The sequence below is a fragment of the Macaca fascicularis genome, chromosome 4, assembly GCF_037993035.2.
Source record: "Macaca fascicularis isolate 582-1 chromosome 4, T2T-MFA8v1.1".
In the NCBI taxonomy this organism is placed as follows: domain Eukaryota; kingdom Metazoa; phylum Chordata; class Mammalia; order Primates; family Cercopithecidae; genus Macaca; species Macaca fascicularis.
Window position 1 is genome coordinate 117,934,668 of NC_088378.1, and position 22,457 is coordinate 117,957,124.

The 22,457-nt window shown below is 44.5% G+C and overlaps 1 protein-coding gene across 2 annotated transcripts in view; it reads right to left on the reverse strand.

Annotated features, from left to right (window-relative positions):
• Window positions 1-20,625, reverse strand: part of LRRC1 (leucine rich repeat containing 1) — a 129,418-nt gene extending 108,793 nt beyond the window's left edge. For both annotated transcript variants that reach the window (XM_045391055.3, XM_005552718.5), the window contains exon 1: window positions 20,304-20,625. In XM_045391055.3, coding sequence (XP_045246990.1) covers window positions 20,304-20,462 — 159 coding nt within the window. In that variant the 5' untranslated portion in view covers window positions 20,463-20,625. The remainder of the gene's footprint in view (window positions 1-20,303) is intronic.
• Between the last annotated feature and the right edge of the window lie 1,832 nt (window positions 20,626-22,457).

Sequence of the window (22,457 nt, forward strand, 5' to 3'; positions counted from 1 at the left end):
GGAATTTTTAACGTATAGTAGGTAGAGAATATAGACCCAACATCTATTTTATAGTCCAAGACTAAATTATCCTGAATATAATTACCAAGCCAAGAATCAGGAAATACACCAAACAGAAAAAAAAAAAAAAAAAAGTGCCTTTTGGTACCACGCTCACTGTAATTTATAAACTAAAAATACCTAATAAATAGCCCAGTGTCAAAAGCATTGAAGATTAAAGCCTCTTTTACTTTTTTAAAAAGTGCCTCTGAAACTGGAATTACATTAGACACACCTTCATGCATTTGCCAAAAGAGCTCACGTTATAAAAGCAAAACTTTCAATTAAAAGTTAAGTGATTAGCAAGAAAAGAATGCAGAGTTATTCCACTTCAAGAGTTACAAAGGAGAGATGAAAACTAAAAGCAGCAACATGCTTGGGTACTTGTTAAACCTACTTATATCCTGGATACAGGAAGTATTTTGTTTTGACAGCAGTATGGGCCAAGACCAAAGTATTATTTTTCAGTGCTAGCATTAAAAACAAACAAAAATAAAACATTTTTAAAAACTGGCCTGCCTATCTTCCAGGAAGATCAAGATCACATTGGCCAAAACAAAAAGTTTCACAGGGATGACTATCCGTGTACAGTGAACTCTTATCTTCAACAAGTGAACGCAGGAGGAGAGAGAACTTGCTTAAGTTTGTCCCCTGAAAACAAATGCCCTTAATTCCCTACAGACTCAACATGCACAGACCAAATTAATTTATAGTCTGGAGAGTTTCTGGGTCTTGGCAGGACAAAATTATAAACAACTGTCACCATGTTTCAATAACCTAAGAGTAGAGAACTGGACCTGAGGCAGGCTTTGGGTACTAGCTCCTCAGGACACGCTCACTGTGTGTGCATACGCAAGTAGGTGGAGAAAAAAGGCCCTAGAGTGGAGGAGAAAAGAGAACAAGAGAAAAGAAAATCTCAAATAATGGTCCAGGAGGGGGCCCAAGAAAAACTCATGACCTGGAGCTATACGCTGTGCTTGATGGAACCATCATTGCCACTTAAAGGTGAGAAAAATGAGGCTCGAAGATGATAAGTAGCTTTGCTTGATCATATAACCATTAGAGGATAGAGATAAGACATGAACCTAGGTCCATTCAACCCCAAAGCCCAGTGCCCCACTCCTTCTCATAGTGCAGCCCCAGGACCATGAGCGTCAGTCACCTGGGGCACTAGCTAAAACTACAGACTCCTGGTCCCACTCACGACTCCTACCCCACCCCAACATAATGGGTGAAATTACTGGAGATAAGGCTCTAGAATCCATATTTTTAAAAAGAACTCCCCACGTGCTTCTCATAAAGAATCAAGTCCAAACTACTGCTGTGCTCCCCGCAACAAGTGACCAGCCAGAGAAAGACAGACTGGTTCCTTATACACAAGAGGCTCGGCGGTAAGCCTCGTTTGCATGCGTGTTGTTCAACACTAATGCTGCCGCCACACAGCCACATGCACATCATTCTTTAAAATCAACACTTAGGGAAGCCCATACCCTAATATTTCCTCTTCTACAATATCCAGAGCTCAACGGGCCCAGAAAGACAGTAATGCAGGTTTCAAAGTCTATTTTAGCATTTCAAAGGCCAATCGAAATTGCATATTTATCTCCAAAACACTAACCAAAGGTCTAACTAAAATGTCTGAAAATAAGAAAATTCAATGTTAGCTTAATAAATATAGCACGTCTGGAAGCAAGGTTTTCAAAGCTATGCTGGTAGCACATACTCTGACCAGGCTTCACTCTGCAAACATCTGTGCACCTTCTTGTTTGGACCAACTTTGAGGACTCACTGCTGAGCAGAACGATAGACACTGTGTCAGTACTTCATAATCACTTCTCTTATTGTTTAGACTCAGTTCTTAGTCTGCCTCGACCATCAAATGTAAATACCTTCAAAGAAACAAAGATTTGCAAACACCAATAATGGACAGATATGTGTAGGTGGCATGAGGATAATTCCCAAAGAGGTTAAATGGTGTTTTGAAATTTGAGTAAAACCCACAGAGTGATTAATTTAAGGGTAAAATATGCATTTGTATGTGTAAGCACCTTTTAATCTGCTAATTTTTTTAAAAAGTTTCACTACCACTAACAACAATTCAGTTAATTCACTGAGTTTAAAAACTAAGAAAACAAGATTTTACTAAACAAATCAATACAACAATCATTTGACCTACACATTACTTTAGCCAACTAAATTGAGCTGAATCCTATAAAAGACGAGTTGGAGTTAGAGAAGTAAATGAGCAATGAAGAGAAAAGGGAGTAGAGAAGAAAATGCTGTGAATAAGCAAAAGAGGAAGTACGAATCAAGAAACAAACCATGAGAGCCAAAGGACACTCTGTATAGAGGAAAGGAGCAAGGATGCAAGGGTTTCAGAAGGAGCTAGCAAAATTTCCAACACAATCTGCAGTTCCTTTGAGCCACAGGCTTCAGATTACTATCATCACCTATTAGCTGCTACTGAAAAACTAATTTAGCTACTTAGTTCCTTATCTTTAAAACCTTCAAGCCAGATGAGATGACCAGAAAGGCAAGGTGTTTCCAGACTACAGAATCCAATTCAAAATCACCTCCCTACTCTACTCCCTGCCACAGTCCTACGACCTGTTGAGGTGTCCAAAGATCAGAGAGTGCAAACAGGCAGCCCACAGAGTCAAACCCAACCTGTATACCTGATTCCTATAGCTCACAGTGCGTTGTTCCAATTGTTGGATAACTGCCCATTTTTAATTACTGAACACTTAAAAATCAGGAAGCTGCACATAAAAACTGATTTCCAGAAAAAAAAAAAAAAAAGAAAGAAAGAAAACCACAGAGCCAGGCAGTAACAGCAGGCCCACCTCCTACCTGGTAGAGTTGGGCAGGGGCAGCTGTCCTCTGTAGAGGGGGCATGCACTCTACGGTTTGCACAGGTTTGTCTATAACTAGCCTGCCCTATCCTACAATTTGCCGACTTGGCCCTGCCACAGGTATTTGATTTTTTGGTCCCTCATGGAGCTGATTCACCCAGCAAGCAAGCATAGCAACTCCTGGGCTTCCTTAAGGGCAATGACCACCACACCCCTCCAATCCGCACGGTCCACTCCTGAGTCACACCCCAGAATACGGCCTCACCCACAGCTGCTTCCTCTTATGAATCTTCAACTCTAGTATCCCGGATCTGGCCATGACCTCTCCCATAGCCCCAGTCCACTATGCTGCTGCTCCATTTTTCTCTCTGCCCACCCATTCCTTCTGGAACTCCCTTCTCTCTCTGTACAGCATCCCAAGTACTTTTTCATCTGCATCCTCAGTGGCCCCATCCCACTCTCGTCCAGCCACTTCCTATTCCATAGGTACAACCAGCACCCACAATCCACCTTTCTCTATCCTAAGCCTATAAAGTTGAGCTCTGTAGAGGAAAAAAAAATGAGAAGCCTGGCACCACCAAAATTTCATGCCAACCTCAGCAATGCCCATTAGCTCCCCCTCCCATTCCTTCCCCTCCACTACCTCCAAGGCACCCCATGCTCCACCTCCACCTCCCTCACCTAGCAGAGTGTCCTATCTCATCCTGAACTGAGAAAACTAAAGCCACCAGGTTTGATCTTTTATTTATCAACAAGCATCCTTCCCCTCTTTCTTCAAATTCCAATGCTGGTACCCAGTCACTCAAACCAATAATTCAACTGTTATCCTTCACTCCCCCAACCACGGTACTCTCGGCTTCAAATCCAGTCAGTCACGAAATTCTGCCCTGGTTTGCTTTCTAAATATTAACCCTATCTCCTCCAGTCTTGTTCCCTTCAAATCCATCCAAAAGCTGCCATTAGGCTGAGCTCTCTAAATTACGTCTAACAAGACACTCCTCTATCTACAAAATAGAAGCCAAACTCCTTAACCTAGCATTCAAGGCTGTCCATGATGGGGCCTTATCTCTCGACACCATCTTCTTAAACCCCATGCTTCCAACAACACTTGGCTCTAGGGTGCCTCTGCCTGCGTATGCAATGCCCTCTACCTCCAAGAAGACTTTGCTATTAGCTTCACAACACAGGCTCACCACGATCTGATCTGCTCAGGCGTCAAGGCAGGGACTGTGCATTCACTTTTGCATCCCCAGTGCCTAAGGCACACAGCAGGCCATCAATATGCATTCACTGCATGAGGATTTCAAGGGTGCCACCCAATCAACAGGGCCTGTCAGATTAGTACCTCACATGTAAAAGCCTGCGCCTAGCAGACCTGGGCTTAACCCCAGCCCAGGTTTTTCCTAGCTGAGTGTCCCCAGGCAAAGTGCTCAGCCTCAGTTTCCCCATATGTAAAGTGTGACTTTTAAAAAACTTCACACATAAGGCTGATGTGAGGGCAGGACAAAATCTGTTTAAGTGCCTACTTGTACATCTGGAATACCGTATGCAGCTAATAAAGAGCTGCTATTGGTATTTTAAAAGTTACAACTGAGGTTGTAGTCAACCCTTCCTATCCTGTGTGTGCTGTGTGTGAGCAGCTCAGGCCGTCTCTTTTGAGAGAAAGCTCCCTGCCTTTTGGCCATTTTACTCCTCATTAACACCTCAACTAATAGACAAGTGGGAGAAGAAACGTCCTTCTGTCAACATGACTAATGACATATTATCTTTCTGTGCTACTGTTGACCCTCTGCCAGCAGGATGTGCTGACTCAGCCAGCACTGTCACCTGCCTCTCAGGTGGATAGCAAACAAATGTGAACACGCCTAGCTGGGGCCAGAGCTGTGGTCTGTGGCCTGCAGAGTTCCTCCCGAGACAGACGCCTGTCTCAAACAGAAACTAAAGCTGTGCTCCTGTCATCACCGAGCCCTCAGAATAACTCATTATGCCAAGGCACTAAAACAGAGCGGTTAGACACAATGAGAATGTGGAAATATCTGAGGAGTTACGTATCTAAACTACTCCACACAAAATCTATTTTTTAATGAAAAAATACGCTTTTGGAGCATTTCTGTGATTAAGGCACTGAATTTCCCAATGCCTGAGGTAGAAACGCATAAGTAAGTCCCTGATGATAAGCTGACAGAAAACAAACAGATACACAGCTAAGTCCTGTCCTGATGAATCTCATTAGAAAAGTAAACCTCGAAGGCTGGGGGAGCAGAGAGACGTTGACAGATTGGGAGACCTGGGAGGGTTTCACAGAGAAGGCAGCACTGACGTTGGAGAATAGCATTCTGAGCAGAGTGGACAGCACCGAGAAAGGCACAGAGGCTGGGAGAGCTAGCCCTATCACTGAGTGACAGAAAATTAACAAGTTAGAAACTAAGTGTATTGATCACTTTCATTTTGATTATACCCTATTTATATACGTTTTTGTTCTCTCAAAATTTCTCACACAAGTAGTGAGAATAAAATCTAGGGAAAATGTCTACATGTAAAAGCTTTTTTTAAGAATACTTTGAAACAGAAATCATTCCTGCTAGAGATCTTTCCTGAGCAGATGGCCCTTACGCTTTTGGCAGAAGACATAGGGTTAAACGAGAGACATAACATTTATCTACTACTCCCTGATGGGAAAGAAGGGTGTCTGCAAGAACCAGGCAAGCTCTCACCGTCTGCCTGCCTTCCTTCCTGCCTTCCTTCTTGCAGCAGACACTGCAGAGTGCCCACCCCACACCCGTTTCCAACCTCTTGTTCCAACTATTCCTTGCCCACCTGCTTCCCGCTACAGAGGCAAAATTTAAAATAAAATTTTAAAACCAGACACTGTCATTGTCAGCCTTGCTGGTGGCCAGGGCTGGCCTGTGACTCTATCTATCCCTTTCCTCTCTGCTAAGGGTACCAGCACGGGATCAAGTCACGGGGAAGTCATACAAGCACCCACCACTGCTCCTACCTTCAGGCTTCCTGATGTGTGAGATAACTAAATACCTGTTTCATTAAAGGCATTTTAGGTTGAGATTTTTGTTATTTGCAGTCCAGAGTATTCCACATACATTTCTCTGTCTCCCTAGGGCTGAACCCTCCACTAAGGGGAAACTACCAGTGAATTGAAACCACAGAAGTTACCTGATGCTTCTCTTGGACCAGATTTACCTTGTACCTATATCTGAAAATTGAAATAAACATTTTAGAATATATAAACTTTTTAAAAAATAAATAAAGTACACATCACAAGTAAATATCTTCTGCTATATTTACCTTACCAAAACCACCTTCTACCTTACCAAAAACACAAAATTTCCTTTTAAACAGTAAGTTACCAAAGAGGGATGGTGACTGGGTTGAAGAGCAGAGACCTGATTTGCTTTGCTCCTGTCCCCATGCAATTTCAGTGAATCACTGTAGTTACCTGTGGTGTGGGGCATAAATAACACTGGCCCCTTCCTCCTCCTGCCATTTTGCAATGAAGTTATCAAAAATCAAGGTATGAGAATAAGTGTAAGATGTTATTAGATAAGACGGACCTATTGTAAAATGCTTGTTTTCCCTTAATTTTTATTAGCATCCATTTGTAACGGAAATACGTATAGTTCCAGAAAGCACATTAGAGCCTCTTTAAAATACTGACCTTTACAGTCAAGACTAATGATTTCCTCATAAGCTAATCACTTGATATGCTTTGAGAACAGGAAAAAATAGTATATAACAGCTGAATAATTATGAGCAGACTTACCATGGGAGTTGCTATGAGAAAACAAATGCTCACCGCTGTTCAGTGAGCTTCCTATTGTTTTCCGAGACGGATGTGCTTTGACTTCAAGTATGTATATAAGGATTCAGCTGTGAGTTATGTCCCGAACGTAAGAAATCCAGCACCAAAGAATGGATGTCACTAATCTTTGAAAGATTATGCTTGAATGAGCTCATTAATATTTAGTGACCCCTTTCTTTAAATGATATTTAGGCTCAGTGCTCTTTTTCTTTTCTTTTTATTGATTTGTTTTTGAGACAGGGTCTCATTCTGTCACTCAGGCAGGGGTCATGGGGGTCTCTCTGTTCCCCTTCACAGAACAGATGCAACTTATGGTTCATCAGGTGGCTTTTGGTGCAGACAACACTGTCTCCCCATGTCTGACCTTGAGGCAGGAAGGTCCAGTGATAAGGAACACTGGCTCTGGAGCTAGACTGCATCACTTCAAATCACAGCTCTGCTACTCTGCTACTTAGCAGCCGCGTGGCCTTGGCAAGTTATTTACCCTCTCCGTGTCCCAGTATCCTCATCTGTAAAATAAACCAGTTTATGTGAAATATAGCTATGGTTGTAAGGATTAAATGAGTTAATCACGGGAAGTGCTTAGAGCAGACTGAGGCACACTGCTCATAAAATGCTATCATTATTATAATTATCAATTACGCAGGTTTCCTCTCCTAAATTCTAGGTCTCATAAAAACTTCTGCCATGACTCAAGTACTTTACAGTTCCTATACAGCAGTTCCCTTTTCCAGTGCTCCCTAAATCAATAAATAATTCTGCTGCCCACTCCCCATCAATAAAACCAAAAATCTACATCCTGCAGGTACTGTCCACTTTACCCCCAAGCTATCTCAGTATTTACTGCTACCACTACAGTCAAAGTCACCAGCAGCACTTCACTAGAACCTCTCAATAAAAGCCCCCTCTCCCAGTCTCCCTGCTTCTTCTCTTCCTATCATCTAATCTCTAATCAGCAGGCAAAGTGAACTCTCTAACATAAATCAGGTATCTTATAGGCTTATGATCTGCCACACTTCACTGATGAAAATCCATCCAATCTCTTCGCCAGGCCCTCCAGGCCCCGCCAATATCCTCACCTGGATTTCGGACTGCTCATGCCAAGGGCTCCAGCCGCACTAGCCTTCTTTCTGCCCATAAACTCACCAAGCGCATCTGTAAACCTCTGCAGGAAGCTCTGCCATATTTACATGGCTGCCCCACTCCACTGGTGCAAATGTCACTTCCTTGAAGAGGCCTTAAATAGAAATCTCCATTTGCATCACTCTCTATAGCACTTCCTTGTTTTTCGGGGTCTTCATTTTATTTTTTATTTTTATTTTTTGGTTTTTTTGTTTGTTTTGACACAGAGTTTCACTCTTGTTGCCCAGACTGGAGTACAATGGTATGATCTCGGCTCATGGCAACCTCCATCTCCCAGGTTCAAGTGATTCTCCTGCCTCACCCTCCCGAGTAGCTGGAATTACAGTCGTGCACCACCACACCTGGCTAATTTTGTATTTTTAGTAGAGACGGGTTTTCTCCATGTTGGTCAGGCTGGTCTCGAACTCCCAACCTCAGGTGATCCGCCCGCCTCAGCCTTCCAAAGTGCTGGGATTACAGGAGTGAGCCACTGTGCCCGGCTTCTCTGTTTTGTTTTCTTTACAGCTTTTGTAACTATCTGAAATTCATATTTTCTTATCTGTTTTCTATCCTTACCTAGAATGGAAGCTCCATAAGGACAGAGATTTATTTGCCTTTCTAGATAGAACAATGCCTGAAGCACAGCCAGTGCTCAACAGGATGTGGAGTGAATGAGGGAAGCAGGGAGAAACTGTCAGGATCCAGCAGAGACCCATCCCTAGTCCCCATTCCTGAATCAAGATGTCTCTGAAGCCTGATACCAACATCCCATCAGAGAAGCCAGCTATTCAGGAGGAGACTGGAGAGCTGTAGCCTTTGATCCTAACTTACTCCTTGCAAAGCCACTTCAATCTGACACTGACCCATAGATGTTTATAATGGTCAACCCCCAAACTAAGTTTCCCAAAATACAATCTCTCAGGTACTCAAATCAACACAAAGGGAAGTTTCAAACAACCCCCTCTGAATTGCTTGAGTTCATTTAATAAGGACCCAAAAAGGATCCCAGCCAAATTCACCCATTTTGTCTCATTTCGAAAAGCTGGGAAAATGCAACTGACAAAAGAGAAAAACTTCAGTGTTCAAAGGTTGCTGGGGGTGAGGGAGTGTGAGTGTTTTAACCAAAGAAAATCTGCTGATCTTTTTTCCTTAATTGGTTCTGGGAATCAACAACTGACCACAGGAGGGTAAGTGTTTGGAACAGCTTTTCCTTATTATCAAATCCTTGATTATAATGATTAAGCCTAGATTTGTGGTTCTACTAAACCTCATGAAGCAACCTCACAGAGTATGTGTACAACTGCAGCACCACTCGTCAAAGGTTCACTCTGGGACCTCAAGTCATAAAATTAGCATCAGAGAGGGTCAACACACAGAGGGACTTTGTTGACACCACTCAGGTAAGGAAACTGAGGCTCAAGAGAGTACATGATCCGCCCAAGGTCACAATGCTAGTGTTGGACAGGACCAGGACAAGAACCCAGGGCTGATACCCAGGCCAGTGCTGTTTCTGCTCCATCATGGTGCCACCCATACACACAAGGACTACAGACAGCCCGGCTCTTCTTGGTGTCATGTTCAAGCTCTCCCTCACAAGTCTGGTTCAAAGCCATTACTAAATCCGCTCCTCAAAAGGGCTGAAAACTTTCCCCAAGATGCCCTTCAAATATGTATTCAATGCCTGCTCTGCACCAACCACCCTATTAAGCAGCAGGAATGCAAAGAAAAGATGTGTTGCTTTAAGAAACTCGCTTTGATGAGGGACAGAGATAATTACAAAGATGCAACAATAAAGTCAGAAGTGTCTCCAGAGACCACAGAGGAGATGGGAGGGCTTCCTGGAGGAATGTTAGCTCCGGAGCTCTGTCCAGTTGGATGACGAGCAGTGAGACAGGCAAAGAAGTGAGAAGAGTACTTCACCATAGGCAGAACGACAAAAAATGAAGACTAAGAACATGAAACAATACGTCAGCAACTAAGGGCAGCTAACTGGGGCTGAAACACAAGGCTGAGGGGAGGTAAGATGGCAGGAGTAGGCGGAGTGCAGAATGCCGCCAAACTGTACCCTGCAGGTGCGGGGAAGCCACCATTGCAGGCAATCACTGTCGCATTTGTGTCCTAGAAAGATCACTCTGACCAAGTATTGAGACAGGATTTGAAGGAAGGACAAATGAAGGAGTGTGGGCCTCTACCACAAAAGTCAGCATTGATAACAATGATCAAACTGTACTGAGTACTTTCTATCTCCCAGATAGTGTTCTCAGGACTGTCTACAGAGTAGCACATTTAATTTTCATACAACTTCATAAGGTAGGGACTACTATTACCTTCTTTCTACAGATGAGCAAACTGAAGTACAATGAGAGACAAGTTACCTATCCAAGGGGTCACCATGAACAGGACAATCTCCTAACAACTATGCATATTTCATCTTCAAGTAAGAGGATCTGGCCTGAATGGAGACTTCAGTAGAAGAGACTGAGGTGGGGGTGCTGATCCATGCAGTCATCACAAGTTAATGACCAAGCTTTGTGTCCCCAAACATCCTGCATACCACCCTGCCCTCTCGCTCCAGAAAGAGAACCAAGTCAACCCACAGTAAGAATCTATGCTCCAAACACAGCATATATCACCTTACAAAAGCTGCCTGTCTGCAATGCCCTCCTCCCTCCCCAGCCTGTCTAAGCCCTGCAGCAGTGAAAGCCGGAGTCCTGCTTTCCTACACCTCAAATGCAACAAGCCTCTGACAAGGGCCCACAGCAACTCTTGGCATGCACATTCATGTGGCAAGTATTAGATGTTAGTCTTCCAAAGATCTGGCACAAATACCTGCTCAACTGACTAAAGCCTACCTAAGGCCTTTTCTAGACCTATGGAAAAGAATTGCAGTCAAGAACAATGGGCCCAGATATAAAAAGAAGAAAAAAAAAAAGACAGCCTCTAGGGCCATTTTTCAAGATCTCACAAGGATCACAGGACTTCAGTGTCAAGAATCAGGAATGTGTAGCCCATATCTTTATTCTCCTTTAATACATCATTTTACCTCTCTATACTTTAGCTTTTTAGATGCAAAATGACAGGTTAGATTTGTATAATCTCTAGGCCTCCACCCAACTCTGACTAAAAAAATGAAAATCTAGCAATATTTTGTAAAGTACATATCCATTGATCCAGCAATTATGCTTCTTGAAATGTATCTTAAAGAAACATTTGCAGAGGTATACAAAGTAATACATATAAGAACTTTAAATCCAGCATGGCTCACCATTGCAAAGAATTAGAAACTATTTAAATATCCAGTAATAGGAGAAGGGTTAAAAAATAAATAACAGTGCTATATCCAATACAATGGAATACTATAGCACTCGCAATAATGCAGTAACACTTCTATATATATATATATAGGTATGAAAAATGTCCAAGATAAGGTGTTAAATAAAAAGAACAAGCAGCAAAACAATTTATATAGTGGGAGTCCTATTTTTGTTTTAATAACAACAAATACATGGTGATGTATGAAGAAGAAAACAATCCATAAGAATACATCCTAAAAACAAAGGTAATTTTAAATGTCTTCACCACAAATAATAAATATGTGAGGTGATGGGTATGTTAAGTAGATTGATTTGATCACTCCACAATGTATACATGTATCAAAACATGTTACACCATATACATGTATACAATTATTTGTCAATTAAAAATAAAATAAAAAATTTTAATAAAATCAAATTGTTAATGGATGATATCATTTCAAGGAAATCAAGTGACTCTTCTTTTTGTTCTTTGAATTATTTTAATCATCCAACACATACTATTCTCATAATAAGATAAACACAAGACAACACCATAGTCAAGGTCATCTGCACTAACAACATGAGCCTCAAAGGCATTTATTCAGCATATTCCAGATCAAGTCAAGCAGTCAGAGCCCATGTTACATCCTGAGAGGTTTGAAGCCACTTTCTGGCCCTCACAACAGCTCGTTTGACTCAGGCACCTGGTTCTCACCACAAGCCAGTGGACAGCCTCCTGATTATCTCTTCCCAAGAAGTGGGGGTAGACTGCGGAAAGAAAGGTGCCCATGGTGGCCAGATGGACAGAGTCCTCTCCATTCAGCCACACAATCAAGGAGTCAGTCTGGAACATGTTGTAATTAGGTGTAACACCACCTTCCACTCACCACATGGCAAATCCATTCCTTGGGGTTTTTAGAAACAAAAACACCAAATTTCTTCCAACTGAGTCAACTTCCCTGAAATCTAAACATTATAGTCTAGATCAAAATAATGAGGAGGGAAAATTTTAAATATTACATCTTATTTTAGGAGTCCAAACTATTTTACACTACACACACACACACACACACACACACCCTATTAGATGTTCTAAAATACCACATGCAATAGTAAATTACCATTCCTGTCCACTAAATCATACCCAAGAGAAAGTTAATGGACATTCAGAAGTTTCTCCTATGCATTTATGAAGATCTGGCCCATGGTCTCATCACCCCTCATAACTATCTTATGAAGCAGAGGGCAAACATTTCCAGCTCTGCGTTCTGAGTAGAGTCCTAAAATAGGTGAACTTGCCCTAGACTTCAGTGAGCACAGTGAAAAGCCTGCAGCACTCACTGGATCCTCACCCAAAAAGAACGCAACACCTCATTCCATGGCACAGCAAGACCATGTTTGGGATCTGCCATCATCGCAAAGAAATGTTTACACTGCTATTTCTGACACTCTTGTGTAAATCTCAACAGTGGCTCACCCCTAAAATCTCAAGTCTGTGGTAAAGGGTCCATTTTAAAGAAATCCCAAGTACCTGTTTGTTACAGTACAAAAGATGCAAAATTCTGGCAACAGGGGAAATTCACTGGAAGCCTGTGAGGTGGAGTCAAAGTGCTCCCTTTCCGCTGGGAGCCTCAGGAAAAGGGAACTGGGATTGTGGAAGCAGGCTCATTTTGCTGTTTTACCATACTAAAAGCATGACTCAATCTTTGTCAACTCTCATAAAGTTTCATTAACCAAATGGTTTGTTTTTCTCAAGGACTTCAGCTACTTTTTAAAAAGATATACAAGCAATGAGTTTCAAGTTACTCTAGAATAATAAATATTCTCCAAGTATTTGTCTTTGAAAGCATCCTCTACTCCAGCACAGGACGATGAAACTAAAATTCATAGTATAGAACAAACATAAATATACATTCATATTACTCAGAAAACTAGAACCCACAGGGTTACCAGGGTCACTGCTGGTACATTTTTATAAATTTAATGATCCCATTCATCTAAACAAAACCAAAAATAAGCAAACTCTTCCTACCCATAACACATCTGGCTGTCCATCTTCCTCCCAAGCCAACGCCTACTACAAAACTTGCCAGGTTTTAGTGAGCATCTTATAAGTTGAACACAAGGGTACCCCACAATCAAGGAAAATATGTCCACGGAAAGGAGGACAATGCTTTGTATTTGGCGTCCCACAAATTTATGAAGCACAACACAAGGCGGCATAGTAGAAAGAACACCAGACCGGAAGGGAGAGGCTCCTAGCAGCAAAAACTTTAATGATGCCATGTCCCAGAGCATCCCACCAGTACTCTATCTTTTCCTCCGGCCTAAACCACTGCAACCGGCCCCTGCCTGCTCTCCCGGACTCTATTCTCTCCTCTGCCCCAGAATGATCTTTCTAAAAACAAAGATCTTTCCATACTTCACCTCTGCTTAGACACCTTCCCTGAGGCTCCTCTGCCTACAGGCACAGTTCATCTCATTATCTGTCATGGCATTCTGCAGAGGCTCTTCACACCGCCATGCCTCCTTGCTCCCAGGCGGGCAGTACGGCATACCAGTAAATGTACATATGTTGCAGGAGTTTCATGCTTGCTCCAGAACTAACCTTAACCAAGGCCCTTAAGCCTTTTAAATAAGGTTTTTACGATTCAGTTTCTGCATTTGCCAAGCTGAAATTGTAACAGTGGACTGTTATTCCATTTTAGAGAAATTATTTATGTAGAGCACTTAATACAATGCTTAAAACTCAGTTAAACCTCAATAAGCAGTGACAATTATAATTATTATTAATACATCACAGAAACTCACTAAATGTTTCTTAATTGAAGAGACTCTAATCTCCACTAACCCATTATAATTATTACTAATATGTCACAGATACTCACTAAACATTTCTTAACCAGAGACTCTAATCTCCACTAACCCCAGACAAATGACAACTTCTCTAGGTCTCAGTTTTCTCACTTTTAAGTATGAGAGGTGAGGAGAGGTGTGGGGTGGGGGGTGGGGGACTAACACAGAAAATAATTAAATGCTAAATTGTGTGATGGTAACAGGGTATCTGAGAAATGAGAATTGTTTCCCTAACTTGAGAAATGTATAGATCAGCACTATAAAGGGGAAATATTCCTTTGGATCCCCTTTCCCCTAAGCATTCACTTAAATTACATTTATTATAATGTTATTGAAGTATGTCCAAACATAAAACTAGGTTATGTCTTCTCTATGCTTTAGTTCTTATACAACTATAAGGTAAATAATTTTTAAATCTGGTAAAAACACATAAAAGAAAGCTCAACATTAATTTAACATGACAGATAACAGTGATGCAATTTTGCAGACACTGTATGGCTGCTTGCAATGTATTAAATAAAACAGCGGCATGGAGCAGGTAGCCTGCATTCACATTCTGCTTACTGACACCAATGTGCGCTGTGACCCCTTCAGCTACCCAACACTTCTGTCTAACAAATTGATATGAAACCTTTGTTCATACAACTTCCAGCCATCTTCTGACACCAACAAATCATTTCTGCAATAAACTCACATCTCTTCTTCCCCCATTAGCTAGAGACAATTAAAGGAAGGCTCAAACACAGTCAATAAAGTCTTTTGGCACTGCTCATTTATAAGGTCATCAAGATGTCACAGAATCTGTGATTTTTTAAAAAATGTATTATTGGCCAGGCACAGTGGCTCACACCTGTAATCCCAGCACTTTGGGAGGCGGAGGCGGGCAGATAATTTGAGGTCAGGAGTTTGAGACCAGTGAACATAGTGAAACCCCATCTCTACTAAAAACACAAAAATTAGCCAGGTGTGGGGGCACACGCCTGTAATCCCAGCTACTCGGGGGGCTGAGACAGGAGAATGGCTTGATCCAAGGAGGTAGAGGTTGTAGCGACAAGACTGTGTCACTACACTCCAGCCTGGGCGACAGAGTGAGATTCTGTCTAAAAAAAAAAAAGAAAAGTATTATTGAAAAGAATATTAAAAATGAAATTCTGGTTTTAAAAAATAATTGCCAGGAAAACGTCTTCAAACTCCAGTTTAAGAAACATTATTTTGGCCAGGCATGGTGACTCACGCCTGTAACCCCAGAACCTTAGGAGACAGAGGCGGGCAAATCACTTGAGGTCAGGAGTTCAAGACCAGTCTTCCCAACACGGTGAAACCCCATCTCTACTAAAAATATAAAAATTAGCTGGGTGTGGTGGCGTGCGCCTGTAATCCCAGTTACTCGAGAGGCTGAGGCAGGAGAATTGCTTGAACCCAGGAGGCAGAGGTTGCAGTGAGCTGAGATCGTGCCACTGCACTCAAGCCTGGGTGACATAGAGACTTTGTCTCAAAAAAAAGAAAAAGAGAAACTTTATTTTTAAATAAATGGATCTTGCCACAGTATCCAGAAAGATGTTAGACATCTGAGATCTAACTCTGTGCTGACACTTTCAGTGCTTCACGCATATTCTTTAATAACTCTATAACCCTATAAAGTAGGGAACACCTAAGGAAACAGAGGCTTGAACAGAGTCTCCAAGTGTTGGGGCAGCATTTTGAATGCTCTGAATCCAGCACCTCTGCTCTCTGCCCTTTCAAGACAAGCCCTAAAGAACCTCGGCAGAAGACAACCAGCAATGGACAATATAAATCCAGATGAAGCCAACCAGATGGGAGTGAGGGACTGAGAGAGAAAAGGTGGCATTTTGAAAAAAGAAATGGCAGGACTTGGCAACAAAATTCAGAGAAGAAAGGATCAGAGGTAAGTCCTTGGACCTTTGAGATGGAAAGAATAGGTGCCCTGCCCCCTAGAAATGGAACTTCTGGGAAAAGCAGTCAGTTTGGAATATGAGACCTAAATTAAAACATGGTTGGTTTAAGGCAAAAGGGACTTACCACAAGTGGAGATGGATATTCCCTTAACAGATCACAGCTGGAGATACTAAACTTGAAGTCATATTCATAGAAAGTATGTTTACAGTGCATGAAGATTCTTTCGAAGATAAGGCAATCAAAGGTGTCCAGTACAGAAGAGATGGAAAACAAAGACTGGCAAGACAAGGACACTGGATTCTGAAAGAAGACTTTACGTCAACAATAGTGTCACTAGATTGGTGTAGAAAAGTCTGACCATATGAAGGTGAATTACAATGGCTAAGAAACAGGGCCCACCTACCCATGTTAGGACTCATCGATGCATCTTTGTGCCCACTATGTACTAAATACTGTCCTAGGTCCAGCCGTGAAGACCTCTGCACTCATGGAGCTTATGTTTTAGTTAGGGAGAGAGACAAAGAACAAGAAAGCAAGTATATGGTCTGGAGTTAGGTAATGATATGTGCTCTAACGGACAGGAAAAAATAAAGCAGAATATGAGAAAGAATGATGTAGGGGGCAGGTATTTGAGATAATGCCATCTGGCAATCAACAAAAGATCAACTGAACTCTGTGGCAAGGTGAAATTCAATTTTTTAAAGCTGTGAAGCCTTTAGTATATTCATTTAAAATACGTGCTGCCTACTACTACATGAAGTGCTATATTGGTGCTGGAGATTACAGGAAAACACATGCATTTGAAGGTATCTGAGAATTGGTGCACACTGAGGAGAAAACCAATGGCATGTGAAAGGCTGAGGAAGTACAGAGGGGAAGCCAAGGTTCCTGTAGGGCAAGTAAGACAAAACAGTGTCATCCTATGAATGACCTTTTCTTCTGAAGTTGCTTCCAACTTGCATATTCTGACTATATTAGAAAAGGATTGATGTTAGAGCAGTGATATGCTTAAGGGAAGAGAAAGAAGCAGAGGGAGGAACATTTTTGTAAGATTCGGCAACATTCATTCAACAGATAAATAACTGTTTATTGAGCAAGACCTATCGGGTGCCACAGGGTGAGATTCTCTGCTCAACAAAGGTAAGGTAGGGCGCGGTGGCTCACGCCTGTAATCCCAGCACTTTGGGAGGCCGAGGTGGGCAGATCACGAGGTCAGGAGATCGAGACCATCCTGGCTAACACGGTGAAACCCTGTCTCTACTAAAAATACTAAAAAATTAGCCAGGTGTGGTGGCGGGCACCTGTAGTCCCAGCTACTTGGGAGGCTGAGGTAGGAGAATGGCATGAACCCGGAAGGCAGAGCTTGCGGTGAGTGGAGATCGCGCCACTGCGCTCCAGCCCAGGCGACAAGAGTGAGACTCCGTCTCAAAAATAAATAAACAAACAAACAAATAATAAACATAGGTAAGCAAAAACACAGACATCTCAAGAAGGTTACAACTAGACTGTCTTTGTTAGCACAGAGCCATAAGGGATCAAACTGGGGGTAGTGGGTGAGGAGTCGGTGGATGCATAAAGAATAGTGAGACTATCACCCAACCGGAACCAAACTGAAGATGAGGGATCTGATGCAAAGGCTTAAAACATTAGCGAAGTAACCATCAAGTCCATAGCTTAGGAGCAGTTTAACTGTGGTGCCCTTTCCACCCCACACTAACCACATCTGGATTAAAATAATCTGCTTCCTCACAAAGCTGTGAATCATGCCTCCTTTAATCTCTATATTCCCAATAACTTGCAAAAATGTAATCTCAATAAATGCTCGGCTAAGGCCAAGTTATAATGACATGAGTAAAATAGGAGAGACTAAATAAAGGTTTGATGGGTGTGAGAAGCGGGATAGAAGATTACTGCTAGGTGTCCAAAGTAATTGTATTTGGCTGACATCTGGATGAACAGCACCCACCAGCAACTGCATCTAACTCACTGGATAACCCTGAGAAAGTCACCTCAATCCTGAATCTGAATCTGTAAAATGAAGATACTGGCACAAACCAGAGGTTGCAGGCCTTTCAGTGGAAAGAAGGTGGCTGTTATACCACTGAAGCCTGGAGAGACTGCATATCTTTGCTGCCCTGGTAAGGGGTACGGGCTTCCCCTTAAGCTGTGCTTCCAAACAAATTATAGAGAGGAGAACATACAGGTGGTATGGCCACCAAAATAAGGACCTTTGAGGCTTGTCAACAAGAGACCCGCTTGTGATGTGGCAGGTAAGGAGATAGGGGTTTGGAGCAGGAGCAGCAGAGAGCAGTGGTAATAAGTTATACAGATCTCAGAGGTGAGACAACAGATAGCCCAAGGAAAAAATGGAAGGGATGGAACAGATATCTATGTTTTCACGGTGGTTCTCATGCTTGGCATGCACACACCCAGGCACCAAAACACACAGTAAGTCAGGGAGAAGCAGAATTCACACAACCTAAAAACTGTAATACTAATTTAAGAGCTGTTAGAGCAATAATAATCCATTAGCAAGCTCACCTCTAACCTTTGAAAAGCTTGTTTATTTACCGTATTTACAGAGTGCCATCAGACTATATTTTGAGCTTCTGACAAGTTTCCATTTAGGATCACAGAAAAACCTGACATTTTGGCTTGGCATGGGAAATTATGTAATTTCCCATGCCAAGCTGAATTCCCCAACATTACAGGAAAACCCACAAACCCTGCAGAAGGGAGTGAAAAGCCAATCCAGTCAAAGGAAATCTTCCAGTTCTACAAAAGAAAACAAACAAACAAATACCACAAAGAGTAATGAATCATTTCTAGTGAATAACTTTTCACTCCATCTTTAATAATGTCATTCTGAAGCCCCTGAAAAGTATTAAATTACATATTCTATATTCCTGGTGATATCACTGCCTAAAACTACACAACTTAAAGCAGTGAGTGAGCTGACGACTGGTAAGTGAAATCTTTAATGATGTGAAAGGCCAGAAAAAAATCACGTGTTTGAAAATGCCTGCAGAATAATAAAAGCCTGAGGGAACCTGATGGCTTTGCTGCTTCTAAGCTAAATAAAGCCTGGGGGGCTTTGCAAAGGTCCTAGTGAGGATAATCTCTATGATTACACAGAGTAAACACCCAATCCATTCCACAGGAACCCAGGAAAGTTAATCCAAGAAGAACACCACCACTTAAAATATTGAGAAAAACACACAGTTCTGATTGTTTAAATGCTCCATCAGCGCTGGAGAACGTATCAGGTCATTCTAACAAGCCAGAACACTTGACTAGTGTTTCTGTGACAATGATTTGGCTTGTGTTAACTAAAGGACAAGCAAGATGTTTGCGTTCCAACGCTCAGCCCTTACACAGGTCCGATCCCCGACTCCCAGCAGTCTCCCTACTTCCTGCACACCTTTGGATTATTGCACACTGACTTCCTGCACACACCTGGGTTTGAGACACCTTCCCCCTGAAGGGTTACTCTAGCTAAGTTCCCGAGACAAGCTGGAAGGAAGTTCGCTGTCCCCCTACTCTCGGTCAAAGCACCATCAGCACATGTCACTTGACAAGTTCGGCGGCAGTGGAGTGATCAATTTACATAAACAACTTTGAAGAGATAACGCATCACTGCAACTACAGAAAGTCGGCAGGACGACTGTGGCCGCTCCGGGAAAGGAGGCTGCAAGGCTGGCCCGCGGGCAGAGCCTCTGCTGACGTTCACCGCAGCTCCCACCACGCAACAGGTCCACGCAGGCAGGGCCCGGGCGGCCGGCATCTGGGCACCTGCCCCCAGCGCTCTAGGCCCAGCTCTCCCCTACCCCCATCCTGCGTCCACCCCCGTAGCCACTGCAGGCCAGCCGGCCAAGCCCACCCGCGATAAAGCACGGAGCACATTCCTCCCAAGATGCCGAGATAGTGCGGCCCGCTTGAGCGCTGCCCAGGTCACAAGGTCCTCTGGGACAAGCCTCGACCAAAGGAGAGGCGCGCCCGGCCCTTAGTGGGGGAACGACCGCGGGGAGTGGAGGGGGGCGGGAGGCTGTGCTCTGTAGCTTCCAAATGGAAACAGCCTGAATCACCCGGCTTCTCACCTGCCCGGGCACAAGTGCCAGGTGTCAGTACCTAGACATGGATCTAAGTTACTTAACAGTCCAGAACGTTTCTCCAATAGCACGAGCCCCAGTGACTACGCGGAAAATATTCGGTCACTTTGAATAAAATGAAAAGGAACTTTTACTGGGAAAGGATGGAAGTAAAGAGACACGGGGAGAAAGAAGCAGGTGAATGCATAAAAGAGGGACGGTTCCTTCACGCCGGACCCGGAGGTGGAAGAGGGGACGAGAGAGCGGAAGGGACAACAGGCGAGAGCAGAGCGCGCAGGTGAGGCCGGACCCTTACCTCGGGCAGCTCGCGGAGCTGGTTGGCGTCCAGCAGCAGCTCCTCCAGACTCCGGGCATAGCGGTAGATCTCCTCGGGGACATAGACCAGCGAGCAGTGGCGCTTGTCGATGCTCTCCACATGACGGTTGCACCGCCACAGGGGGATGCAGTGGAACATCGCCGCCCCCGCCGCCGCCGAGCCGGGTCCCGAGCGGCGGAGACCCGGGCTCTGAGCCCGCTCTGCCCGGCGGCTCCGCTCAGCCCGCTGCCCTCTCCGCGCTCGTTGTTGGCTCTCGGGCTCGCTCGCTTCTCGCGCCCGGCTTCGCGGTCGGAAGCGCTTCAAGGAGCCTCGGGCGGGAGCCCCTGCCCCGTCCCTGCACCCCCGCCCGCCAGCCGGTGCCTCCCCTCCCACCCTCCAGTCGCCGCCCCCGCCGCCGCGCGGAGCTTCCTACTCGCGGCAGCTGCGCGGACTGAGCATGCGCACCAGTGGGTGCGCGCCGAGGGCGTTTCCCGGCCCGAGGGATGCTCCGCTCCGGGTTTTCCCGGCGACCTGGATCGGAGAGGGTCCACAGACCTGCGGGCCGGCTGCTGCAGGTCCGCTTACTCCGGCTAGGACGGGGGCGCGTCGGGCCCTTTGAGGAAGGCAGACTGTGAAAGGACTTGGGGCAAAGATAAGGCGGAGCAGAGGCGGCCTGAGCAGAGCAGAACAACTTTGATATTTAGTTTTATTTAATTCGCACTCCTCTCCTTGCTCCCCTTCCCCAAAACAACTTTCTCTTCCGGGGTCAGACAGGACCGCCCCGAAAGCGTACCTTGCGCGCCTGGAGCGCCAGGCGCTACGAGATTCGGTGTAGTTTTGAGGTGTTTGCACCGCCCTCGCTGCTGCTTTCGTGGCTGCCCGTGTGCCCGCTGCTCACGGCTGCTCCAGAAGTGTGAGCGGGCCGCGCCCGGCCCCTGCCCTGCCCTCTGGTCCTCGGGCACCGCCTGCAGGCTTTGTAACTTGGGAGCACATCTCCGGTGATCATGGTTTATGCAGTGAGTGACAGTAAATCCTCCTCCCTGTACCACCAAAGGCATAGGAGTCTGAGAGTCTGCGAGAGTCTCATAGATGTGGTTGCACCTGGCCAGGAGCCCAACTGCAGAAATAAGCAGGCAAAAGCGAGTTTCTGAGCCAGTTCCAGCCCGGCCCAGATGGCCCCTGACAACTAGCTGGGGTTGGTGCGGAGGGAGGAGCAAGGGAAGAGGGGCAGGTCGAGGCTGCCAGGTGAGCATCCTGCATACAGCTCCTGCTTTTCTGCTGCAACCCGGGTCCCGTCCAGCCCGGATGAACCGGGAGGCTCACTATTGGGTTATAACGACCATTCCCTCGCCCCGACTCATTCCAGCGGACCACCGCCGGAATCCTGAACTGCCCCTCTTCACCTGTAACTGTTTGCAACACAATCCCCATCTCCGAATAACAAGATTTTCTCCTTTCATGAAGGGTTGCTCAAGTCAAGGTCAGAAACAATGATGAATCATTTCCTTGGGGGCTCCTCTGACTCCCCACCCGGCCGCCCCTTCGTTCCACACTTTCCCTTTCAAGCATACTCAAACTCCAGGTTCCACCTGTGGCCTCTGCCACGCTGCCACGCTGGCTCTCCCACCCTCACTCCCGCCCTCCAGCTGCTATAGCTAAAATCTGGAGCCACGGAGTTCACTTTTCTATAGAAGACAAAGCTGAGCATGCTCAGTGGCCAAGACAAAGTTTAGTCGGAAACTAGTTTTTGCATTAGACTCTCCATTGGCTCCATAGACTCTCCCGTATCTTAAAACTGGGCACAGGAGGGTTTCCCCGGTGAAATGGAGAAGAGGACACTTGGTCTTTTCAACTCTGCTAGGAGGGTTCCTTTCTTCCCAGTCCGTAAGGAGGGGTCTGACTTTCATTTCTACCCCAGCCTTATCACCTTAACTCTCATTCCAGTCAATGCCTAAACTCCGTTGCCCTACCCACTTCTCCCTCTCTTTTGTTTGTCCTGATTTGATTCCTGCATTCTCACAGAGGGCTACCTGGACTTTGAACCTCCACCCCACTTTCTACATTCTTGCATTCCAGAAACACATATGAAGCTCATTTCTGCCACCCTTCCTAGAAAACTGGTTCCTGACAGAGACATTTGGAAAGGTTGGTAAG